The sequence below is a fragment of the Pleurodeles waltl genome, chromosome 8, assembly GCF_031143425.1.
Source record: "Pleurodeles waltl isolate 20211129_DDA chromosome 8, aPleWal1.hap1.20221129, whole genome shotgun sequence".
Taxonomy (NCBI): Eukaryota; Metazoa; Chordata; class Amphibia; order Caudata; family Salamandridae; genus Pleurodeles; species Pleurodeles waltl.
The window spans coordinates 153165711-153186559 of NC_090447.1; the positions used below are offsets into that span (position 1 = coordinate 153165711).

Sequence of the window (20849 nt, forward strand, 5' to 3'; positions counted from 1 at the left end):
TGCGTACTGCATAGAATTTTTTTGTGGACTCCAAACCAATATAGCACTTTTTCTCAAAAGTAACTGCATTGTAGCACTTTGTTTTTAAAACTCACACTACTAGAATAGAGTCTTGTTTTAGTTTTTAGCACACTAGACCGCCCATTGTAAGTCTATTTTCACTGTGTATTTATGACCGTCTTGGGTGATGTCAAACTTCACCAGGGCAAGGATTGCACTTTAGTTGCTAATGCAGCAGGTTAGCCCCGACTATAAAAATGGGTTCTTAAGCATCCATGCAGCAAATGTGTCAACTGCACGTCAAAGGCAAACTACTCTGCGCTATGGAGCGTCCAGCAGCCAGAAATTCTGGCAGTCCCATACAAAAACAGACACATTATTCAGTGCTTATTTTGTGCTGATTTTTGCCAGTGCTTGCCACCACACTTATTTCTGAACACCAGAATGCACTTACCCACGACATGGTGGCACTGTGTGTCTTTTTTCTTTTGCCAGAATTCACTAGTGGAGTGTTTAGTGGCTTAATATACTTTTCAAATGCTAATAAAAACGAGTACCTGGGGACTGCTGTTACTGGCATTTGGCAGCAGTGGAAGGTGCTGTTGGCGGTGCCAGCTGCAGTAGACTCCAAAGAAATACTTTAGGCCTTGGCACTTCATCCTTTTTAATTATTTTTTTTTACAAAAACTAAGCACGGACTTTATTGCTGCATAAGCTCAATTGTGTTTATGTAAGTAGGCATGTTTCAACTTACACTTCTAGTCAACTTCGTGGCTTAATGATTACTCAGACACGATTCATTGTCAATGGAAATTTTAATTTAAGAGCAGTTTTCCTTTTCAAAATATTAAAACAACAATGAAGTAAAAATAGATGACATTTTTTGTAATGCCAAATCAACCTTTGTCCATTAGCTCCAGAGATCTTATTTAATTGAGAGTAAGGATGTAGATGTTCGTTTCCTAATGGAAACCTGGCCAAAGAACATGCACCCTGTATGGATGAATTAGAGTTGAATAATTACGTTGTTCATCTCGGGGACAGAATCAATATCCAAGGAAGTAGGGTTTCAGCACAATCAGACTTTCGAGTGACCCTCTTGCGATTGAACCATGTATTGAAGCAGTGACACCTTGTAAGATAAATCAGGATCAATTTTATTTTATTCTTATTTATCACCTTATGAGAAAATCTACAGCTGGCTGTGAAAATGTATAATCTAGGTGTGATAAATAATCAGCCTACCCACAGCACAGGGCATGTATGTGATCCCATATCCACGCCAATTGATGTTGTAGAAAGTAAAAACGTATTTTAATGGGACAAAGCCGGTACCAAACAGGTTCATTTTCTATTTTCAAAAAGAATATCCTGTTTCGGCATTTTCTTTTCGACAAGAAATGCAGTGCTCCTATTGCAATGGGAGTCCCTTCCGATAATGAGGGGTGCATTTAGCAGTTTTCACTGCCCCTTACCCCCAGTGTTTTCCCCGGTGGTGACAGGCAGTGCAGCTTGACCTGTAATTTAGCCCATCTAAATTAGGTGGGTGGAATAACAGGTCAGGCTTCGATGGCCCTTATTTCACAGAGCCTTTGTAGGGGATTAATCACCGCAGAGACAGAGTAGTCCCCACCATGATTAATCCTAATATCCGCCTGCAATTAAATTCAGCAGGTAGGCCACAGTTTTGGAGGTCAACATACTTAGTCGCCATTGTGATGGAGTATCCTTACAGCCAAGAATTAAATCAGTCTCTCAAATAGGAGTCAGAAATCCTCAGCGGGGCAAGGCAGAAAACTGTGACCAAAGAGGGCTCTACCTGAATGGATACCCGCTGGATGAGGTCTCAGTTAAATTGTTGACATTTGCTGGGAAAGCTAAAAGAGGGAGAATTTTTTTATTTCCTACCCAAGAAAGGTCCCTCGCTGAATGGATACTTATCATTCATGCACCAGATGAAGAGTTTTACCTTCAGATTTAGTCACTTTTTTTAGCTGAATTCTTCCAGAGGGGCAAGGCTGCAGACTATAGCTGAAGAGGGATGCCGGGGGCTTGATACTTTCTCTCCAATGCCCAGCTAAATCCGATTTGCTGCTGCAGAAAAGCTCAGGGTGGAGCAAATTGAATCTTTGGCCCAGTAGCAACACACATTTGTTGGATCAGCTTGGGAGTTTGGTCCAGGTCCTCCGGTGATCTATGAGGCCCAAAAGTTTGTAAGCGCATCCCAGGTTTCAAAAAAAATTAGGAGTACGCTTTGACACCAGCCATACGTCCAGGACCTTGGGGACAGCACTTGTGGGCCAAGAATCACTCCCAGCAGAGGCCAGCAGTCGGTTTAGTTGGAACTGGTCAGCTAGGCAGTTGTAGAAAAGGCCACCTGTAGTATGTTGTGTCCCAGTAGCTTGAACAGGGGGTTGGTCTTATCCTCATGGAGTCCAGTTCTTTTGTCCTGGGTCCAAGAGGAGAACAGGTTCAGTTGTCAGAGCTCTTCTCAGGTCACAGTCCCATTCATCTTGTGTTCTTCCACAGGCACGGAAAGTGTGCTGAGGAGGGTATTTGGGATGCCACATCTATGCCTGACCCAGCCTGTGGGTGTGGAAACTCATGGCCATGGCCTAACCAATAGGGTAAAAGTTCCCACGGGTGACTCTACCCACTTCTACAGCATTTCCCGTGTACCTTACTGCAAACAATCCCAGGGAGCACCACACTATCTAAAACCAAGATGATAGAACTTTTCTTTCCCTGCATAATGCTCCTGTGCCCATCCCAGAGATGTGGTCATGGAAATCAGCAACCCCTCTGTGGTCACACTAGATGAGTCCGGAGGGTAGCTCCTTGCCCACTGGTATTGGTCCCTTGCTGTCTAAGGAAACAAAGAATGGTACAGCCAAGGAGTCTGTTAACATCTGCCAGTTACATGGTAGACCTCTTTGAAGTTAAGCATGTCCCTGAGCACAGCCCAACTATTCATTGTGCTTAAGGAACAGAACACCACCCATACACCGAAGGCTTTGTCTCTACTAAGAGAGCAAGTTCATACCTCATCAAGGCAGGCACTCAGCTGCCAGCTGACAGTTGGAACTCATACACATTAGTCTCTAGAGGCTTTAGACACGAAAAAGGTAACTTGCAAATTTTAGAAAGTACAAAAATTTACATTTAGCTGCTTCCTATCTGGAGATAATATTAATAAATTGAGAAGTGTATCCCAAAGCTTTTCTGTGGAGCCTTTAGGACTTTTCACTGTGAGGCCACGCTTAACATTAAACGTTAACATGTCCTACTCTTAAATACCATGCCTTCTACTTTATGGGCAGGCTCTGGGGTGACTTATTAATATTTAGAAGAAAGGTTTAGGCCAGTAAAAAGGGGTTAATTTGAAAGATCGAATTTGCAGTTTTTAAAACTGCATAGCTAGGCTACAGGGGGTAGACCTGCAGTGATATGTGCATTGTCACTGTAGGAGGTTGCTCAATGGGTGCTGAAGTATTCTGGTGCATTCAACTTATAGGCCCTAGGCAAACTTTGTACAATACGCTAGGGACTTATAGGTAAGCTAAGCATGCCAATTAGGGGGTATGCCAATTTCATCATGTTGAAAGTGGAAGCACAGGCACTTTACTACTGGTTAGCAGAGGTATGGCACACAGAGTTCTACAGCCACAATAACAGCCAAGGCAAAAATCTGGGTGTACCACATGCAAAAGATTGACATTTTCAACAATGATCAAAACAGATCAAGACTGCATGGATACTATACTATTCTGAGAGAAAATTAGAAGCTCCCAATCTGTTGAACTGAATTAATAATTCACCAATCAGGCCTTCCTCCTAGCTGTGTAAAAATGTGACAGCTTTTGTTGAAAAGAATATTACAAAAATGATATTGGAAATTGAGAATGAAAGTATCCCTATGCTCAGAGGGAACAGAAGCCAGAACTGGTCTGTTCACTTCACTAGTTCAAACCAGTTACAGAAGAATCACTGGCTACATTAGCAAAATCCATGCAATCTTCAATGAAATATGTATATCCATATCTTTAATTGTTCCTTAGAAACAGGAGTAAACCCTATGTGAAAAAACAGCCTTAGTCTAACTACTGCTGAAAAAAATCCTCTTAACTACTATCTTATTACGGGCCCATTTCTCAGCAAAGTTCTGTAGAAGTAGTATCTTTACTCATCGGTCTGAATTTGTCGAAGCAAATCGCATACTGAGTGTATGTATGAGGTATCTGTATAGTACAAACAGTTAAAAAAAGGCAGCAGATCATTTTAAAGGGTCAAAGACAAGCACTCAGTCAACAAATGATAGGAGAGGTCACAGGTTATTGGATTATTACTACAATGTCATAAGCTGTTCTTTAAAGAGGAGTGTCTTTCAACTGTTTTCTAAATTGGAGCAGTGTTGGGGCAGTCCTTATGAATACAGGGATATTATGCCACATCCTGGGTATGTTGGAAACATGGTATAAGCTATGTATGAACACCAAACTTGTAGTATCAGCCATGCATGATTTACATTTAACAGTAAACACAGGAGGAATAGGTGTTTTGGTGCTAGTTGATAGCCTTTTGTCTAAATTTCACACACTATAATAATGTTACGACTGGCAAACAGAGGTTAGCTGCTAAAGTCCTGAAATGGCTGCCTTCACTTTTGTTAGATCATAGCCACGCCATCTTATTTGGTCAGTGTGAGAGCTCTCACTTGCGGTGGTCCACAAGGCTCTTTAAAATCACCAATGTTATCTAACATCTACATGCTTACTTTAGAAAAATTGCTTTTAGTTTTGGAACTTCTTTTTACATGCATGCAGATGATACCCATCTCATCTATAAAATCCAGCATCACTCTCATTGGATGGATAATACACTACGACTAAATCCTTATCAATTATTGATGAATGTCCTCCAATTTACTGATATTTAATCCTGATAAAACTGAGCTGCTGCAAGTACCCCTTCTGTGACATTTGCTACGTCTATCATGGCTTTCAACTGCGGTCACAACTTACTTGCTGATAACCCGTCTTTAAAAAGCCAGGTGAACAACTTCTCTAATACATGTTTTGGCAACTACAAATTTTAAGTTCAATATTACAGGTCAATGATTCAGCACACCATAAAAAAAAAAAATTACTTACCTGTAACTGCAGTTCTCCAGAATTAGATCTTTCATAGATTCACATACTTGAATCAGAATACCAAGCAGTTACTGTATTCGTATATCTTATAGTATTAGCGCAAATACTGGATGGTGGGTAGAAAATATATACGTAACATTCAAATGCAAATTAATACACACACACACATATATATATATATATATATATATATATATATATATACACACATACATATCAATAACAATGTGGTCAATTCAAAATGACGTGCTCAAATGGCTGGTGCCGGAGGGTAGACCGATCCCTCTGTTGGTTATCTATAACAAAAGAATTGCACCATACTCCATGAAGGTGCAACGAACCAACGGGTTTTGAGCAAAACGGTCTTTAGACAGTTTTGGTCGAAACGCGTTGGTTCATTGTACTGTTACCTTCATGGAGTGTGGTGCAATTCTTTTGTTAGATTTTTGAATATATATATATATATATATATATATATAGATAGATATATATGGAAAATGTCACTTACCCAGTGTACATCTGTTCGTGGCATGAGTCGCTGCAGATTCACATTCTGTGCACAGTCTGCCGTCTGGTGTTGGGCTCGGAGTGTTACAAGTTGTTTTTCTTCGAAGAAGTCTTTTCGAGTCACGAGACCGAGGGACTCCTCCTACTTCGATTCCATTGCGCATGGGCGTCGACTCCATCTTAGATTGTTTTCCCCGCAGAGGGTGAGGTAGGAGTTGTGTATATTAGTAATAGTGCCCATGCAATGGAATGAATACGTATGTACATAATAAAGGTTAAAGTAATATATTTACAAATGTACAAATGTTCAAGATCTACTTCTAAACGGCTACAGGCTCCAGGGGAGGCGGGTGGCGCATGTGAATCTGCAGCGACTCATGCCACGAACAGATGTACACTGGGTAAGTGACATTTTCCGTTCGATGGCATGTGTAGCTGCAGATACACATGCTGTGCACCGACTAGTAAGCAGTTATCTCCCCAAAAGCTGTGGTTCAGCCTGTAGGAGTTGAAGTAGTTTGAAATAATGTTCTTAGTACAGCCTGACCTACTGTGGCTTGTTGTGCAGTTAACACATCTACACAGTAGTGCTTGGTAAATGTATGAGGCGTAGACCATGTTGCTGCCTTACATATTTCGTTTATTGGAATATTTCCTAGAAAGGCCATGGTAGCCCCTTTCTTTCTGGTTGAGTGTGCCTTTGGTGTAATAGGCAGCTCTCTTTTTGCTTTAAGATAGCAGGTTTGAATACACTTAACTATCCACCTAGCAATGCCTTGTTTTGAAATTGGATTTCCTGTATGAGGTTTTTGAAAGGCAATAAATAGTTGTTTTGTTTTTCTAATTAGTTTTGTTCTGTCAATGTAGTACATTAGTGCTCTTTTGATGTCTAATGTATGTAGTGCTCTTTCCGCTACAGAACCTGGTTGTGGGAAGAACACTGGTAATTCTACTGTTTGATTTAAGTGGAACGGTGAGATAACCTTTGGTAAAAATTTTGGATTTGTTCTCAGAACTACTTTATTTTTATGTATCTGAATAAATGGTTCTTGTATGGTAAATGCTTGAATCTCGCTCACTCTTCTTAGAGATGTAATGGCAATCAAGAATGCAACTTTCCACGTTAAGTATTGCATTTCACAAGAATGCATGGGCTCGAAAGGTGGACCCATGAGTCGTGTTAAGACAATGTTGAGGTTCCATGAAGGAACTGGTGGTGTCCTTGGTGGTATGATTCTTTTTAAGCCTTCCATAAACGCTTTAATGACTGGTATTCTAAATAGTGAAGTTGAAGGAGTAATTTGTAGGTAAGCTGATATTGCGGTGAGATGTATTTTTATGGAAGAGAAAGCTAGATTTGATTTTTGCAAATGTAGTAAGTATCCAACTATATCTTTTGGAGATGCGGTTAATGGCTGAATTTGATTATTCTGGCAGTAATACACAAATCTTTTCCACTTGTTTGCGTAGCAGTGTCTAGTGGTAGGTTTCCTAGCTTGTTTTATGACCTCCATACATTCTTGTGTGAGGCGCAAGTGTCCGAATTCTAGGATTTCAGGAGCCAAATTGCTAGATTCAAAGATGCTGGATTTGGATGTCTGATCTGTTGTTTGTGTTGTGTTAACAGATCTGGTTTGTTGGGTAGTTTGACATGAGGTACTACTGACAGGTCTAGTAGTGTCGTGTACCAAGGTTGCCTTGCCCATGTTGGTGCTATTAGTATGAGTTTGAGTTTGTTTTGACTCAACCTGTTTACTACATATGGAAGGAGAGGGAGAGGGGGAAAAGCGTATGCAAAGATCCCTGACCAGTTCATCCATAGAGCATTGCCTTGGGATTGATCTTGTGGGTATCTGGATGCGAAGTTTTGGCATTTTGAGTTTTCCTTTGTTGCAAATAGATCTATTTGAGGTGTTCCCCAAATTTGAAAGTAGTTGTTTAGTATTTGGGGGTGAATTTCCCATTCGTGGGTTTGTTGGTGATCTCGAGAGAGATTGTCTGCCAACTGGTTCTGAATCCCTGGAATAAATTGTGCTATTAGGAGAATGTGGTTGTGAATCGCCCAATACCATATTTTCTGTGTTAGGAGACACAACTGTGTCGAGTGTGTCCCTCCTTGTTTGTTTAGATAATACATTGTTGTCATGTTGTCTGTTTTGACAAGAATGTATTTTTGGGTTATTATGGGTTGAAATGCTTTCAGCGCTAGAAATACTGCTAACATTTCCAAGTGATTTATGTGAAACTGTCTCTGATGTATGTCCCATTGTCCTTGGATGCTGTGTTGATTGAGGTGTGCTCCCCACCCTGTCATGGAAGCATCTGTTGTTATGACGTATTGTGGCACTGGGTCTTGGAAAGGCCGCCCTCGGTTTAAATTTGTACTGTTCCACCATAGAAGCAAGATGTATGTTTGGCGGTCTATCAACACCAGATCTAGAAGTTGACCCTGTGCTTGTGACCATTGTGATGCTAGGCACTGTTGTAAGGGCCGCATGTGCAATCTTGCGTTTGGGACAATGGCTATGCATGAAGACATCATGCCTAGTAGTTTCATCACCATTCTGACTTGTATCTTTTGTGTTGGATACATGGCCTGTATTACTTTGTGAAATGTTTGAACCCGTTGTGGACTTGGAGTGGCAATCCCTTTTGCTGTGTTGATTGTCGCTCCTAAGTATTGCTGCGTTTGACACGGCAGAAGGTGTGACTTCGCGTAGTTGATGGAGAAACCTAGCCTGTGAAGGGTTTGTATGACATATTTTGTGTGCTGTGAACACTGTTTTAGCGTGTTGGTTTTGATTAGCCAGTCGTCTAAGTACGGGAACACATGTATTTGCTGCCTTCTGATATGTGCAGCTACTACTGCTGGGCATTTTGTAAAAACTCTTGGCGCAGTTGTTATTCCGAATGGCAACACTTTGAATTGGTAATGTATTCCTTGGAATACGAACCTTAGGTATTTCCTGTGTGAGGGATGTATTGGTATATGGAAATACGCATCTTTTAGATCTAATGTTGTCATGTAGTCTTGCTGTTTGAGCAGTGGTATTACGTCTTGTAACGTGACCATGTGAAAGTGGTCTGATTTTATGTAGGTGTTTAGTGTTCTGAGATCTAGTATTGGTCTCAGAGTTTTGTCCTTTTTGGGTATTAGAAAGTACAGTGAGTAAACTCTTGTGTTTTTTTGTTGAGTTGGTACTAATTCTATTGCGTCCTTTTGTAGCAATGCTTGAACTTCTAGTCCTAGAAGATCTATATGTTGTTTTGACATATTGTGTGTTTTCGGTGGGACGTTTGGAGGGAATTTGCGAAATTCTATGCAATAACCATGCTGGATAATTGCTAAGACCCAAGTGTCTGTTGTTATTTCCTCCCAAATTTTGTAAAACTGGCTTAGTCTTCCCCCCACAGGTGTTATGTGGTGGGGGGGTGTGACTTGTGAGTCACTGCTTATTTTGAGGGGTTTTGGGGCCTTGGAATTTTCCTCGATTTTTTGGGAATTGGCCCCCTCTAAATTGCCCCCGAAAACCTCCCCTTTGATATTGACCCTGGTAGGTAAGTCTTGTTTGTGAGGTTGTGGTTTCTGTGGGTTGACCTCGAAACCCTCCCCTAAAAGGTGTTTTCCGAAATGTGCCTCTGCTCTGCGGGGAGTAGAGTGCGCCCATGGCTTTGGCTGTATCGGTGTCCTTCTTGAGTTTTTCGATGGCAGAGTCTACCTCCGGCCCAAACAATTGCTGTTCATTAAACGGCATATTGAGCACAGCCTGCTGGATTTCCGGTTTGAACCCAGAAGTGCGCAGCCATGCGTGCCTTCGTATTGTGACTGCAGTGTTTATTGTCCTTGCAGCTGTATCTGCTGCATCCATGGAAGACCGTATCTGATTATTTGAGATACTTTGTCCCTCTTCCACCACCTGTTGCGCTCTTTTTTGGAACTCCTTGGGTAAGTGTTCGATGAAATGTTGCATTTCATCCCAATGAGCCCTGTCGTATCTTGCCAAAAGTGCTTGTGAATTGGCAATACGCCACTGATTTGCTGCTTGTGCTGCAACCCTTTTTCCTGCAGCATCAAATTTGCGGCTCTCCTTGTCTGGAGGTGGTGCGTCTCCTGATGTATGAGAGTTGGCTCTCTTACGAGCTGCCCCCACAACTACTGAGTCCGGTGTTAGTTGTGTTGTAATATATATTGGATCAGTGGGCGGTGACTTATATTTTTTCTCCACCCTTGGAGTTACGGCTCTGCCTTTAACTGGATCCTGAAATATTTGTTTGGAATGTTTTAGCATTCCTGGGAGCATGGGAAGGCTTTGATATTGGCTATGGGTGGAGGATAGGGTATTAAAGAGAAAGTCATCCTCAATTGGTTCCGAATGTAAGGACACATTGTGAAACTCGGCTGCCCTTGCGACCACCTGTGTATAGGATGTACTGTCCTCAGGTGGTGACGGTTTTGTAGGATAAGAGTCTGGGCTATTGTCAGACACTGGAGCATCGTAGAGGTCCCATGCATCGGGATCATCCTGACTCATTGTGGTATGAACTGGTGAGTGCATCAGTGGTGGAGTAGTTGCTGGTGATGCATGTATTGATGGTGGTGGAGACGGTGGTGGGGTTGTTTTCTTTGCCACCTTTGCCTGTGGTTGCTTGTCCTTTTGTGGAAAGGCAAGTTTCCTTTTTATTTTGACTGGGGGAAGAGTGGTTATCTTCCCTGTGTCCTCATGAATATGAAGCCTTCTTTGTGTGTAGTCAGGCTCTGCAGATTGAAGCTCCTCTCCAAATCGATGTAATTGGGAGGTTAGTCCTTGTTCCTCTGTATAGGAACTAGTTTTCGGCTCCGAGGCTGGCTGTTTCGGAACCGAAACCTTTCCGGAAGTTTTTCTAGGCTCCGAAGAAACCTTCTTTGTTTTCGGCGTGTCTCGGTGCCGAAATTCTTCGGTGCCGCTGTCCCTGTGCCGAAGTTTCTCGGAGCCGCCGTCTCGGCTCCGAGGTTGCTGTGTGGCGGTATCTCGACTGGAGTCGGATGACTTCGACACCAGCATGCCCTTTTTCGGTGCCTTGGATGGGTCAACTATTTTTCGGGTTAAGCCATGGCCTGTTGGCGGTGGCGTCCCCTGGGCTTTTGTAGACTTCTCGTGAGTCTTGATTTTCGACGTCTTACTCACGGTTTTGGTTGTTTCTTTGGCGTCGAGTTCTTCCGAATCCGACTCGCGGACGGAGAACACCTCTTCTTCCTCCTCGAAACGATCTTGACCTGTCGGCATGGACGCCATTTGTAGTCTCCTGGCTCTTCGGTCTCTCAGCGTCTTCCTCGACCGAAACGCTCGACAGGCTTCACAAGTATCCTCCTTGTGCTCGGGGGACAAGCACAAGTTACAGACCAGATGGTGATCCGTATACGGATACTTGTGATGGCATTTTGGGCAGAAACGGAATGGGGTCCGTTCCATGAGCCTTGAAGTCGCACGTGGCCGGGCCGACCAGGCACCGACGGGGGATCGAAAAAACCCCTAAGGGCCACCGGAGCTCTTCAAAATTCGGTGTCGATTTGTTCTAACTAACCCGATACCGAACGCAAACAATACCGACGTTTTTTTACGAGATTCTAACTAACTTTCTGACCCGAAACACGGAGCGAAAAGGAACACGTCCGAACCCGATGGCGGAAAAAAAACAATCTAAGATGGAGTCGACGCCCATGCGCAATGGAATCGAAGTAGGAGGAGTCCCTCGGTCTCGTGACTCGAAAAGACTTCTTCGAAGAAAAACAACTTGTAACACTCCGAGCCCAACACCAGACGGCGGACTGTGCACAGCATGTGTATCTGCAGCTACACATGCCATCGAACATATATATATATATATATACACACACACATATACACACACACAAATACATAAACAAACACATGGAATCAAAAATTAAAACCTGTCCAACCGCTGCATCACTGCGCTGTGCCGATTCCAGGTAATAAAGCTGCATGAATTATATGCACACTTTTCCATGTCGCAGCATGACATATCTTCTCCAGAGGCACTTCTGCAAGCAAAGTAGTTGAGGTAGAAAATGCCCTAGTTGAGTGCACCCTTTTCTCTGTGAAGAACTTGCTAGTCTGAGTGGCAGAATCTGATTGCAGCTGAAATTCACTGAGCGATGGTTGCCATTATGACCAGAGCACCCTTACAAGTGTGTCCATCTGAGTCCAACAGTTGGTCAGTTCTCAAAAGTTGCTTAGTGCGATGTAAGTAGAATTTTAGCTATCCTTTGATACCTAGCATATGAATAGACCTCTCAGATGGTGATGTTGAATTCAGGAAGAAAGTCCAAAATATTACCAGATGTTTGAGGCAAATTCCAAAGAAACCTTGGGAATAAATCTTTCGATTGGTTGTGAGAACTACTAAATTGCCTGTGAGGCTCAAGAAGGTTCTTGCGCTGAGAAAGCCTGTATCTTTCCTACCCCCCCGGTCGGAGTGAGCGCTAGTAACAAGGCAACCATCCATGTGAGAAATATGAGGTGTGCTCTGCGAATGGGTTCAAATGAACTCTTTAGGAGTTGAACTATATTCAGGTCTTAGTCCTGGGAAGAAGCCCTTACTGGAGGAAAACTATGAAAATTCTTTTATGAACGGTTTGATGATTCTGCAAGAGCAGAAACAGAGAAAATGTGATGAGCATCTATTTCTTGATATTGTTGCAAGCCGTAACTTAATGGACGCATGTACCAACTGTGATTGAGCTAGCCAGTAGAGACAGGATAGTTATTTGCCAGATTATGCAAGTAGAGGATGGATTTCTAGCACCAAAGGCAGAAACATTTCCATTACCATTACATATCTTTACTGCTGTCAACGACCACATCGTTGACAACCGTTGTAGATGACCATCGTCAATGACCGTCATAGCTGAGGCCATCATAGACAATGCCATCGTCGACAATACCAATTGTAGATTAGGTCATTTGTAGATGAGGCCACCGTAGAGGAGGCTGTCATATGTGAGGTGAGGCTGTCATGTGAGGCAAAAATAGTTGACATGGTTATGGTCGTCGACATTGTCATCGTAATTGTTGCTAACAATGATTTTGACAGTGGCTTTGCTGTAGTCGCCTCATTGTCAGGATATGAGAATCTCTCTGATTTAGTGTCAGGGTTGAAGAGAGAGTTGAGGGTCTGCCTCTGAGAAAGTTTTTTTCAATTTTGTCTTTCTGTGAGAAGTGCTTATGATGACTCATGATAAGTCTTTATGGCTCTTCTTGACGTCTTCTGGGGAGCTTTGGCGTGCCTTCTCCCTTTGACTTCTCCTGTGAGACGAAGGAACCCTCGCTGACCTCATCATTAGTGACAGATTTAGGTTTCTGTAGTGCCGGTCTCAATAATAGTCTCATTTCTCAGAACATGAAAGTATTTGAGGAAAAGGTTAGAACTGTGTTGTAGTCTGTTGGCTTTTTTTCACCTACTCTGACATATTAGTGCCAGGGTCAGTGGAATGAAACATGAAATATAATCTTGGTAGATCCAAAAAGAAGTAATAGCTGAAGAAACTGAGCACAGCTCTGGGAAAATCCCTTCACATGACGTGCGGTAGAAAATCTGAGGGACTCAGCCTCTGTTGGGAGTGTTCTAGAGGGCGCTGTTGCATGATTGGTTATGGTTCAAGGTTGATCCTTTTATTTTTTTATTTTTTTAAAGGACAGATAGGCTATTAACATGACTTTTACATTGGCATTCTAGCCTATGATAGTGACATAAACGGATTTATTATGGTACAGTGGGACTCCCACTTCGACGACGGGGAATGATTTAAGCATGTGCCTATGAAAAATCCAATACTGGAGAATAGTGCATTCTGTGATCCAGTCAAGGCTAAACTCTGGCAGTGCCATATGTCCTTGTACTCCAGATGGATTTCTTCAGCAACGTAGGTTGATGCAACATGTGCTGCTCACCCTGTTATGGATACTTCTAAAATAACACATACTTTACCTTTCTTAGGGCAGCTTCACTGGTTACCAGTAAGAAACAGTTTTTTAATTTTTTTTAATGCCATGGCAATTGTTCATAGGTAAGTGTACCAACACTCCCCTGATTTCCTAGCCAATCAATAATAATTTTTACCTCCATGTCCCTTGGAGATATGTAATCTCTGGTGACATTGCATCAAGAAGAGGAGTCATGTCTAGAACTGTGAGGTGCCACCTATTGGCGCTGATGTGTCATTTCTGCAGAAAAATGTTTTTCGAACCAATCTGAAGCCTCGAAGAAGTACTCATAAGGTAAGGAATCAAGGGAATGATGTATCCATCGGAAAGGCAAGGATTCTGATTTTGATATCAGCTGTGAAAGTGTTCAATAGGAGGGCTGCAGCTTTTGAGAAGGAATACTGCTGGACATGTGCTGTTTTCTATCTTGTGCTTTCAAGTAGGAAGTGTCTATACTTTTGAGTCCTCTCGAGCCACCTTATAGTTTGAGCAGGCTGGAAAGGAAAGCTGCATTTTAGGTTAGGCACGCTTATATAGGTTTTATTCTGGTCACAATGGGTACCTAGAGTATGTCAATGAGCTTCTGGTGATATGATAACAATGCTTGGAGAACAAGGAAGGCGAGCATTGGAGAACTGCTGTGAGGGTGTGGAGAGTGGATGGCTGCTGTCAAAGTTCAGTTGTGATAAAATTGAGGCATAAGCTGTACACTGCAGGAGAAGTGGATAGAAAAGATTTAAATAAAAAAAAAAAAAAAAAAACTTAGTTTAGACAAACTTTGTGCTTTAATAATCATGGATTTCTGGTTGTGTGGAATAAATGAAGAGTCAATGTTAATGGAAGCATGGAGATACTACACAATCATCGCGTTTAGAGTGCAGAAACCTGATGAAAAATAAATTTGTTTTATTTACTTTGGGAAATGGTGTAGGTGGAGGACCCAAACCAGAAGACGACTAATTCCAGCTGGAATTGTATTTTAGCAAAATACAGTTATAAACAGTCAGCTTGTTGATGCCACCAAAACCATGAGAAATCAAATATTCAGATCAAGATTAATTATTAACAATTGCAAAAAACATATTATCCTTACCACTCGCATCTATTGTATTGCTTGTTGGAGATTTGTTTCCAAACACAGAATCAAAATCAACGTTAAGGCCAGCTGAGGTATGTGACTGAGCAGCAAGAGAAGGCGTGAAACCTAAAAAAACAGGAACATATAATAACATCTATGTATCGCAATACTAAACATGAACAAGCACTTCTGTAAGGTCTTGCAATGATATGTTTGAGTGGTCTAGGTGATGTGATAATAAATTGCATAGCTGAAGACTGGCATTTGTAAATGTCTCCAGACCCTAAAAATAATTCACAGATAAGATCTACTTCCAATGAAGTATGATTCCCAAATATCAGTGTTAAAGAATATCTTAGCCACCGACATTTCAGTAACAGCCTCAGAGTCTACATATGTGTTTGGTGATTTTAGAACATGTTTAAGATCGCAATAAAAATAAGCATAAACTACCTAGTTCAAATTTAAAAGTAGTTTGTAGTTTAATTGGTAGTATTTGTGTTACTCTTCTGTAGGTATGTCATTTTAACTAATTTAAAATATGTACATAGCCCTTGGCAAAGGAGTAGTAATTGCTTGTATTTATGCAAGTTAAACCTTTTTTATCTTTTTCATAAATTTGGCAGTTTTTGAAGATCTTTTATTTATGTTCAGGTTAGCTGAAAGTTACACATTTTAAGTATCTGCTTATTTACATTTTGTATGACAACACAGCAAACAAATAACTACAATACCTATAGACTCCTAGGACAAGACCGGACACTGCAATCCAAAACAGTGTATCTGGGTGATTTACTTGTGCACTAGGACATTGCAAGTGTGCATGATAAATAAATCTAATAGCAAGATGAACATGTCCACATACATAGCTCATGTGGAAATAATGCAGAAACCATTAGGCACCATTTTTTTTTTTTTAAATGGAGGATGGGGAGTGATCCTTTAGGAAAGGGTCGCTCCCCTGGGGGCAATTTTATTTTAGGCCAAACTACCCCCAAGGGGGGCAGAAACCACTAGACACAAGACATTTTTTTAACACCAATTTCACGCAAGGGGAGCGACCCCTTAGGCAAGGGTTGCTCTACTTGGGGGCAAATTTATTTTAGGCCGGCAGATCGCCTATTTTAATTAGGCCGATCTGCCCCCAAGCCAGGGATTTTTTTTTTTTCAGATAGGGAGCGACCCTTTAGGCAAGGGTCGCTTCCCCGGAGGGCAAATTTATTTTAGGCCATTGCATCCATCTTTGGGGGTAGATCAGCCTATTTCTATTAGGCTGACCACCTAGGCACCAGGGATTGGCGTGTGTGTATGTGTGTGTTTTGTTTGAGGGGGGCAGCCCCTTGGGCAAGGGTCGCTCCCCATGGGGGCACATTACTGTTGGTCATTTCTGCCCCCCCTTGAGGCAGATCAGCCTATTTGTGTAAGACCCATCTGCCCCAAAGGGGGAGCAGAAAGACCACCAGAGACCAGGGAAGATTTAAAAAAATAAAAATAAAAAAAAGAAGAGGGAGGGGGTATGTCCATACTCCCACCCGTAATAAATGGGGACAAAGTTGTTCTGCCCACCGGTGGGCAGATGGGGGTAATTACCCCCGATCTCTTCCCAGGGGTGGGGGGGGGGTCGGGGTGGGGGGTGAAAGCCTACTAGATGGCTGGAAATTTAAAAAAAAATAAGAAGTAGTGGGCTGATGGCTACCAACCAGTATGGACATGGTTATGCTCCCACCCCAGCTGAACGGGGTAACAGTCTTTCAGCTCTCCCCCGCACACTAAAACGTCTTATCCCACGACAAGCAAGAGGACATTCGATTATTTGGGGTTTTGGTTTTACATTTGGGCCATGAGAGTTTGTCTAACTCTCAAAATCGTCTCACTTGGAATGGTGAGGTATGCACTTTTTGGACTTTGGGATGCTGCCATCTAGAAAAATCTACGAGACCTAGACACATCTGAAAAGTAAATATCTGGGTGAGTCCAGGGTACTGTGTTTCACATGCACTCCGCACCATTTTCTTACCCACAATGCCCCCGCAAACCTCCAACTTTGCTTGAAATCACACATTTTCCAAGATCCAGCATTGGTTTCACACCCATTTCTGTCACTAACTGGAAGGAGGCTAAAAACACACAAAATTGTAAAAATGGTGTACGTCCCAGTAAAATGCCAAAATTGTGTTGAAAAATGTGGTTTTCTGATTCAAGTCTGCCTGTTCCCGAAAGCTGAGAAGATGGTGATTTTTGCACACCGCAAACCCTTTGTTGATGTCCTTCACAAGACTTCTTCTACAGCCCTTTTTTCCCATTCTTTAAAAACAAAAACAAAAACGAAATTTTCGCTATATTTTGGCTAATTGCTTGGACTCCTCCAGGGGAACCCACAAACTCTGTGTACCTCTAGAATCCCTAGGATGTTGGAAAAAAGGACACAATTTGGTGTGGGTAGATTATGTGGACAAAAAGTTATGAGGGCCTATTCACGAACTGCCCCAAATGGCCAAAAAGAACGAGTTACTTACCTTCGGTAACGACTTTTCTGGTGGATACATTAGCTACCTGTGGATTCCTCACCTAATGAATACTCCCATGGCGCCAGCATTCGACGGAAATCTTCTTCCTAGTCTCTGCACGTCGACGAGGACGTCACTCTAGCCCACGCAACGCCGTCTGACGTCATACAGGCAATAAGAGGTCCTCGACGACGTGCCGACGTCAGTACCAACATTTTTTACGTGCATGAGAACAACAACCCAATGCAATGAAAGAGCAAGGCAACATCCCATAACCTTGTAAAATACACAATATTGCAATGAATGGCTGTAAATTTAATATAACGAACAAATATATGCAAATCATGTATGTACACAAAGATATATACATATATATATATATATATATACAGATAAATATACACAAGTATCTATATATACAACATCTATTGCAACCTTGAAGACCAAGAGGAGCGCACTCAAGGATTACTTGGTAAGACCAGAAAGGCAACGGGGAGGCGGGTGGGACTGTGAGGAATCCACAGGTAGCTAATGTATCCACCAGAAAAGTCGTTACCGAAGGTAAGTAACTCGTTCTTCTGATGGATACAACTACCTGTGGATTCCTCACCTAATGAATAGAGTCCCAAAGCAGTACCACGCCCGGTGGCGGGTGCCTAAATGGTCAAACCAAGAAATCCTGCAGCACTGACCGTGCAAAATGGCCGTCCCTTCTGACCTCAGAGTCCAAACAGTAATGTTTCGCAAAAGTGTGAAGGGACAACCAAGTTGCGGCCTTGCAGATGTCAACCACAGGAACACCTCTGGCCAAGGCCGAAGTGGCCGACTTAGCTCTGGTGGAATGAGCTCTAATGCCCTCAGGAGGGTCCTTCTTTGCCAAAGAGTAACAGATTTTAATGCAAAGAACCACCCACCTGGAGAGTGTTCTCTTGTGGACTGCCTTTCCTCTCCTCTTGCCCACGTACCCGATGAACAGCTGATCCTCCAGCCTGAAATCCTTTGTTCTATCAATAAAGAAGCTCAACGCCCTCTTTGGGTCCAGACGGTGCAGTCTTTCTTCCTCTTTAGAAGGATGAGGCGGAGGATAGAACGTGGACAAAGTAATTGTCTGAGCCAAATGGAAGGGTGAAACAACCTTCGGGAGGAAAGCAGCCTTGGTCCTCAACACCACCTTATCCCCATAAAAAGTTGTATAAGGGGGCTTTACCGATAAGGCCTGCAACTCACTCACTCTCCTTGCAGATGTTATAGCTACCAGAAAAACTGTTTTTATAACCAAATACCTTAAGGGGCAAGAATGCATAGGCTCGAAAGGGGACCCCATAAGGAAAGTCAGGACCAAGGACAAATCCCATTGCGGCATAACAAATGGTTTTGGAGGATATTTATTTAGAAGACCTTTCAAGAATCTGATAACAATAGGGGATTTAAATAACGATGGTTGGTCTGGAAGACAAATGAAGGCTGACAAGGCCGACAAATAACCCTTAATGGTAGCCACTGCACAACCTTTCTGCGCTAGAGACAGAGCAAAAGACAAAACGTCCGATAGATGAGCATGTAAGTGATCAATCTGCCTCTCTCCACACCACGCAACAAATTTAGACCACCTATTAGCGTAGATAGATTTAGTGGAGTGTCGCCTGGCCGCTAATATAACATCCACTACATCAGGCGGGAGAGAGAAGGAACTAAGGTTGCCCCGTTCAATCTCCAGGCATGTAGGTGCAGACTCTGGAGGTTGGGGTGTAAAACCTGCCCCTGCGACTGCGAGAGGAGGTCTGCCCTGAAAGGGAGACGGAGCGGAGGGCACATTGAGAGTTGGAGAAGGTCGGAATACCACACCCTCCTTGGCCAATCCGGAGCTATTAAGATGACTAGCGCCCGGTCTTGGCGAATCTTCCTCAATACTCGAGGAATCAAGGGTATGGGAGGAAACGCGTAAAGCAACTGGCCGCACCAGGTTATTTGAAATGCGTCCCCCAACGCTCCCTGCATCGGATACTGGAGGCTGCAGAATAACGGACAATGCGCGTTCTCCAGAGTGGCAAACAGATCTACCCGAGGAAACCCCCACCTTTGGAAGATCAAACGGGCTTGATCTGGATGGAGACGCCACTCGTGGTCTGCCGAGAATTGGCGACTGAGACCGTCCGCACGTACATTCAAGACCCCGGCCAGATGATTTGCTACCAAGCAAATCTGATGGTCCTTTGCCCAGGACCATAGTCGAAGAGCTTCTCTGCAGAGAAGGTACGACCCTACTCCTCCCTGTTTGTTTATGTACCACATCGTGGTAGTATTGTCCGTCAGGACCTGTACCGACTGACCACGAAGGGAAGGGAGGAAGGCCTTGAGAGCCAGACGTACAGCCCGTAACTCTAACAGATTGATATGAAACATCTGCTCCTCTGGAGACCAAAGGCCTTTGATCTCCAGATCCCCCAGATGAGCTCCCCACCCTAGAGTGGAAGCATCCGTTATGACCGTGGCCACTGGTGGCGACTGCGCGAACGGCTTTCCTTGTGAAAGATTGTTGCTCGCAATCCACCACTTCAAGTCCACAGCAGCATCTCTGGAGATCTTGACAGCACCTTCTAGATCTCCTTTGTGTTGAGACCACTGCCTTCGGAGGCACCACTGAAGAGCCCTCATGTGCCAGCGAGCATGCGTGACCAACAGAATGCAGGAGGCAAACAGACCGAGCAGACGAAGGACCTTGAGGACTGGAACTACCGCTCCATTTCGAAACATTGGAACCAATTCCTGAATATCTTGAATCCGCTGAGGCGGAGGAAAGGCTCGACTCAATGTTGTATCCAGTACTGCCCCTATGAACAGGAGGCGCTGAGAGGGCTCCAGGTGAGATTTGGGCTCGTTCACCGAAAAACCCAGGTCGAACAACAACTGAGTCGTTGACTGCAGATGATGCGACACAAGCTCCGGCGACTTGGCTTTGATCAACCAGTCGTCCAAGTAAGGGAATACTGCTATCCCCTTCCTTCTGAGCTCTGCCGCAACCACCGACATCACCTTTGTGAAGACTCGAGGTGCTGAAGTAAGACCAAACGGAAGGACCGCAAACTGATAGTGCTGCGATCCCACCATAAATCGGAGATACTTCCTGTGTGACTTGAGTATCGGGATATGAAAGTAACCATCCTGCAAGTCGACAGACACCATCCAATCTTCCTTGTTCAACGCCAAAAGCACCTGAGCTACGGTCAGCATCTTGAACTTTTCCTGTTTGAGGAACCAATTCAAGATCCTCAGGTCCAGGATTGGTCTCAACCGACCATCCTTCTTGGGAATCAGGAAATACCTTGAGTAACAACCTCGACCCCTTTCCTGCTCTGGGACCAACTCTACCGCGCCCTTTGAAAGGAGGACTTGTACCTCCTGTTCTAGCAACAGGAGGTGTTCTTCTGAACAATAAGATGGGCGGGGCGGGATGAGGGGCGGGAACTCCCGAAAGGGAAGGGTGTAGCCCTTTTCCCACAATACTGAGAACCCAAGTGTCCGTTGTAATAGTCTTCCACTTGCGGAGAAAATGCTGTAATCTTCCCCCTACAGGAGAGGAGTGAGTGGGAAATGGTGGAAGCCTAAGGCTGCTTTCCCTGCTGCA

General features: G+C 43.4%; 1 protein-coding gene across 6 annotated transcripts in view; it reads right to left on the reverse strand.

The window, feature by feature from the left end:
* PICALM (phosphatidylinositol binding clathrin assembly protein) overlaps window positions 1-20849 on the reverse strand; it is a 449858-nt gene that overhangs the window by 65467 nt on the left and 363542 nt on the right. For all 6 annotated transcript variants that reach the window (XM_069203983.1, XM_069203980.1, XM_069203982.1 and 3 more), the window contains one exon: window positions 14733-14843. In XM_069203983.1, the coding sequence (XP_069060084.1) occupies window positions 14733-14843 (111 nt within the window). The remainder of the gene's footprint in view (window positions 1-14732; window positions 14844-20849) is intronic.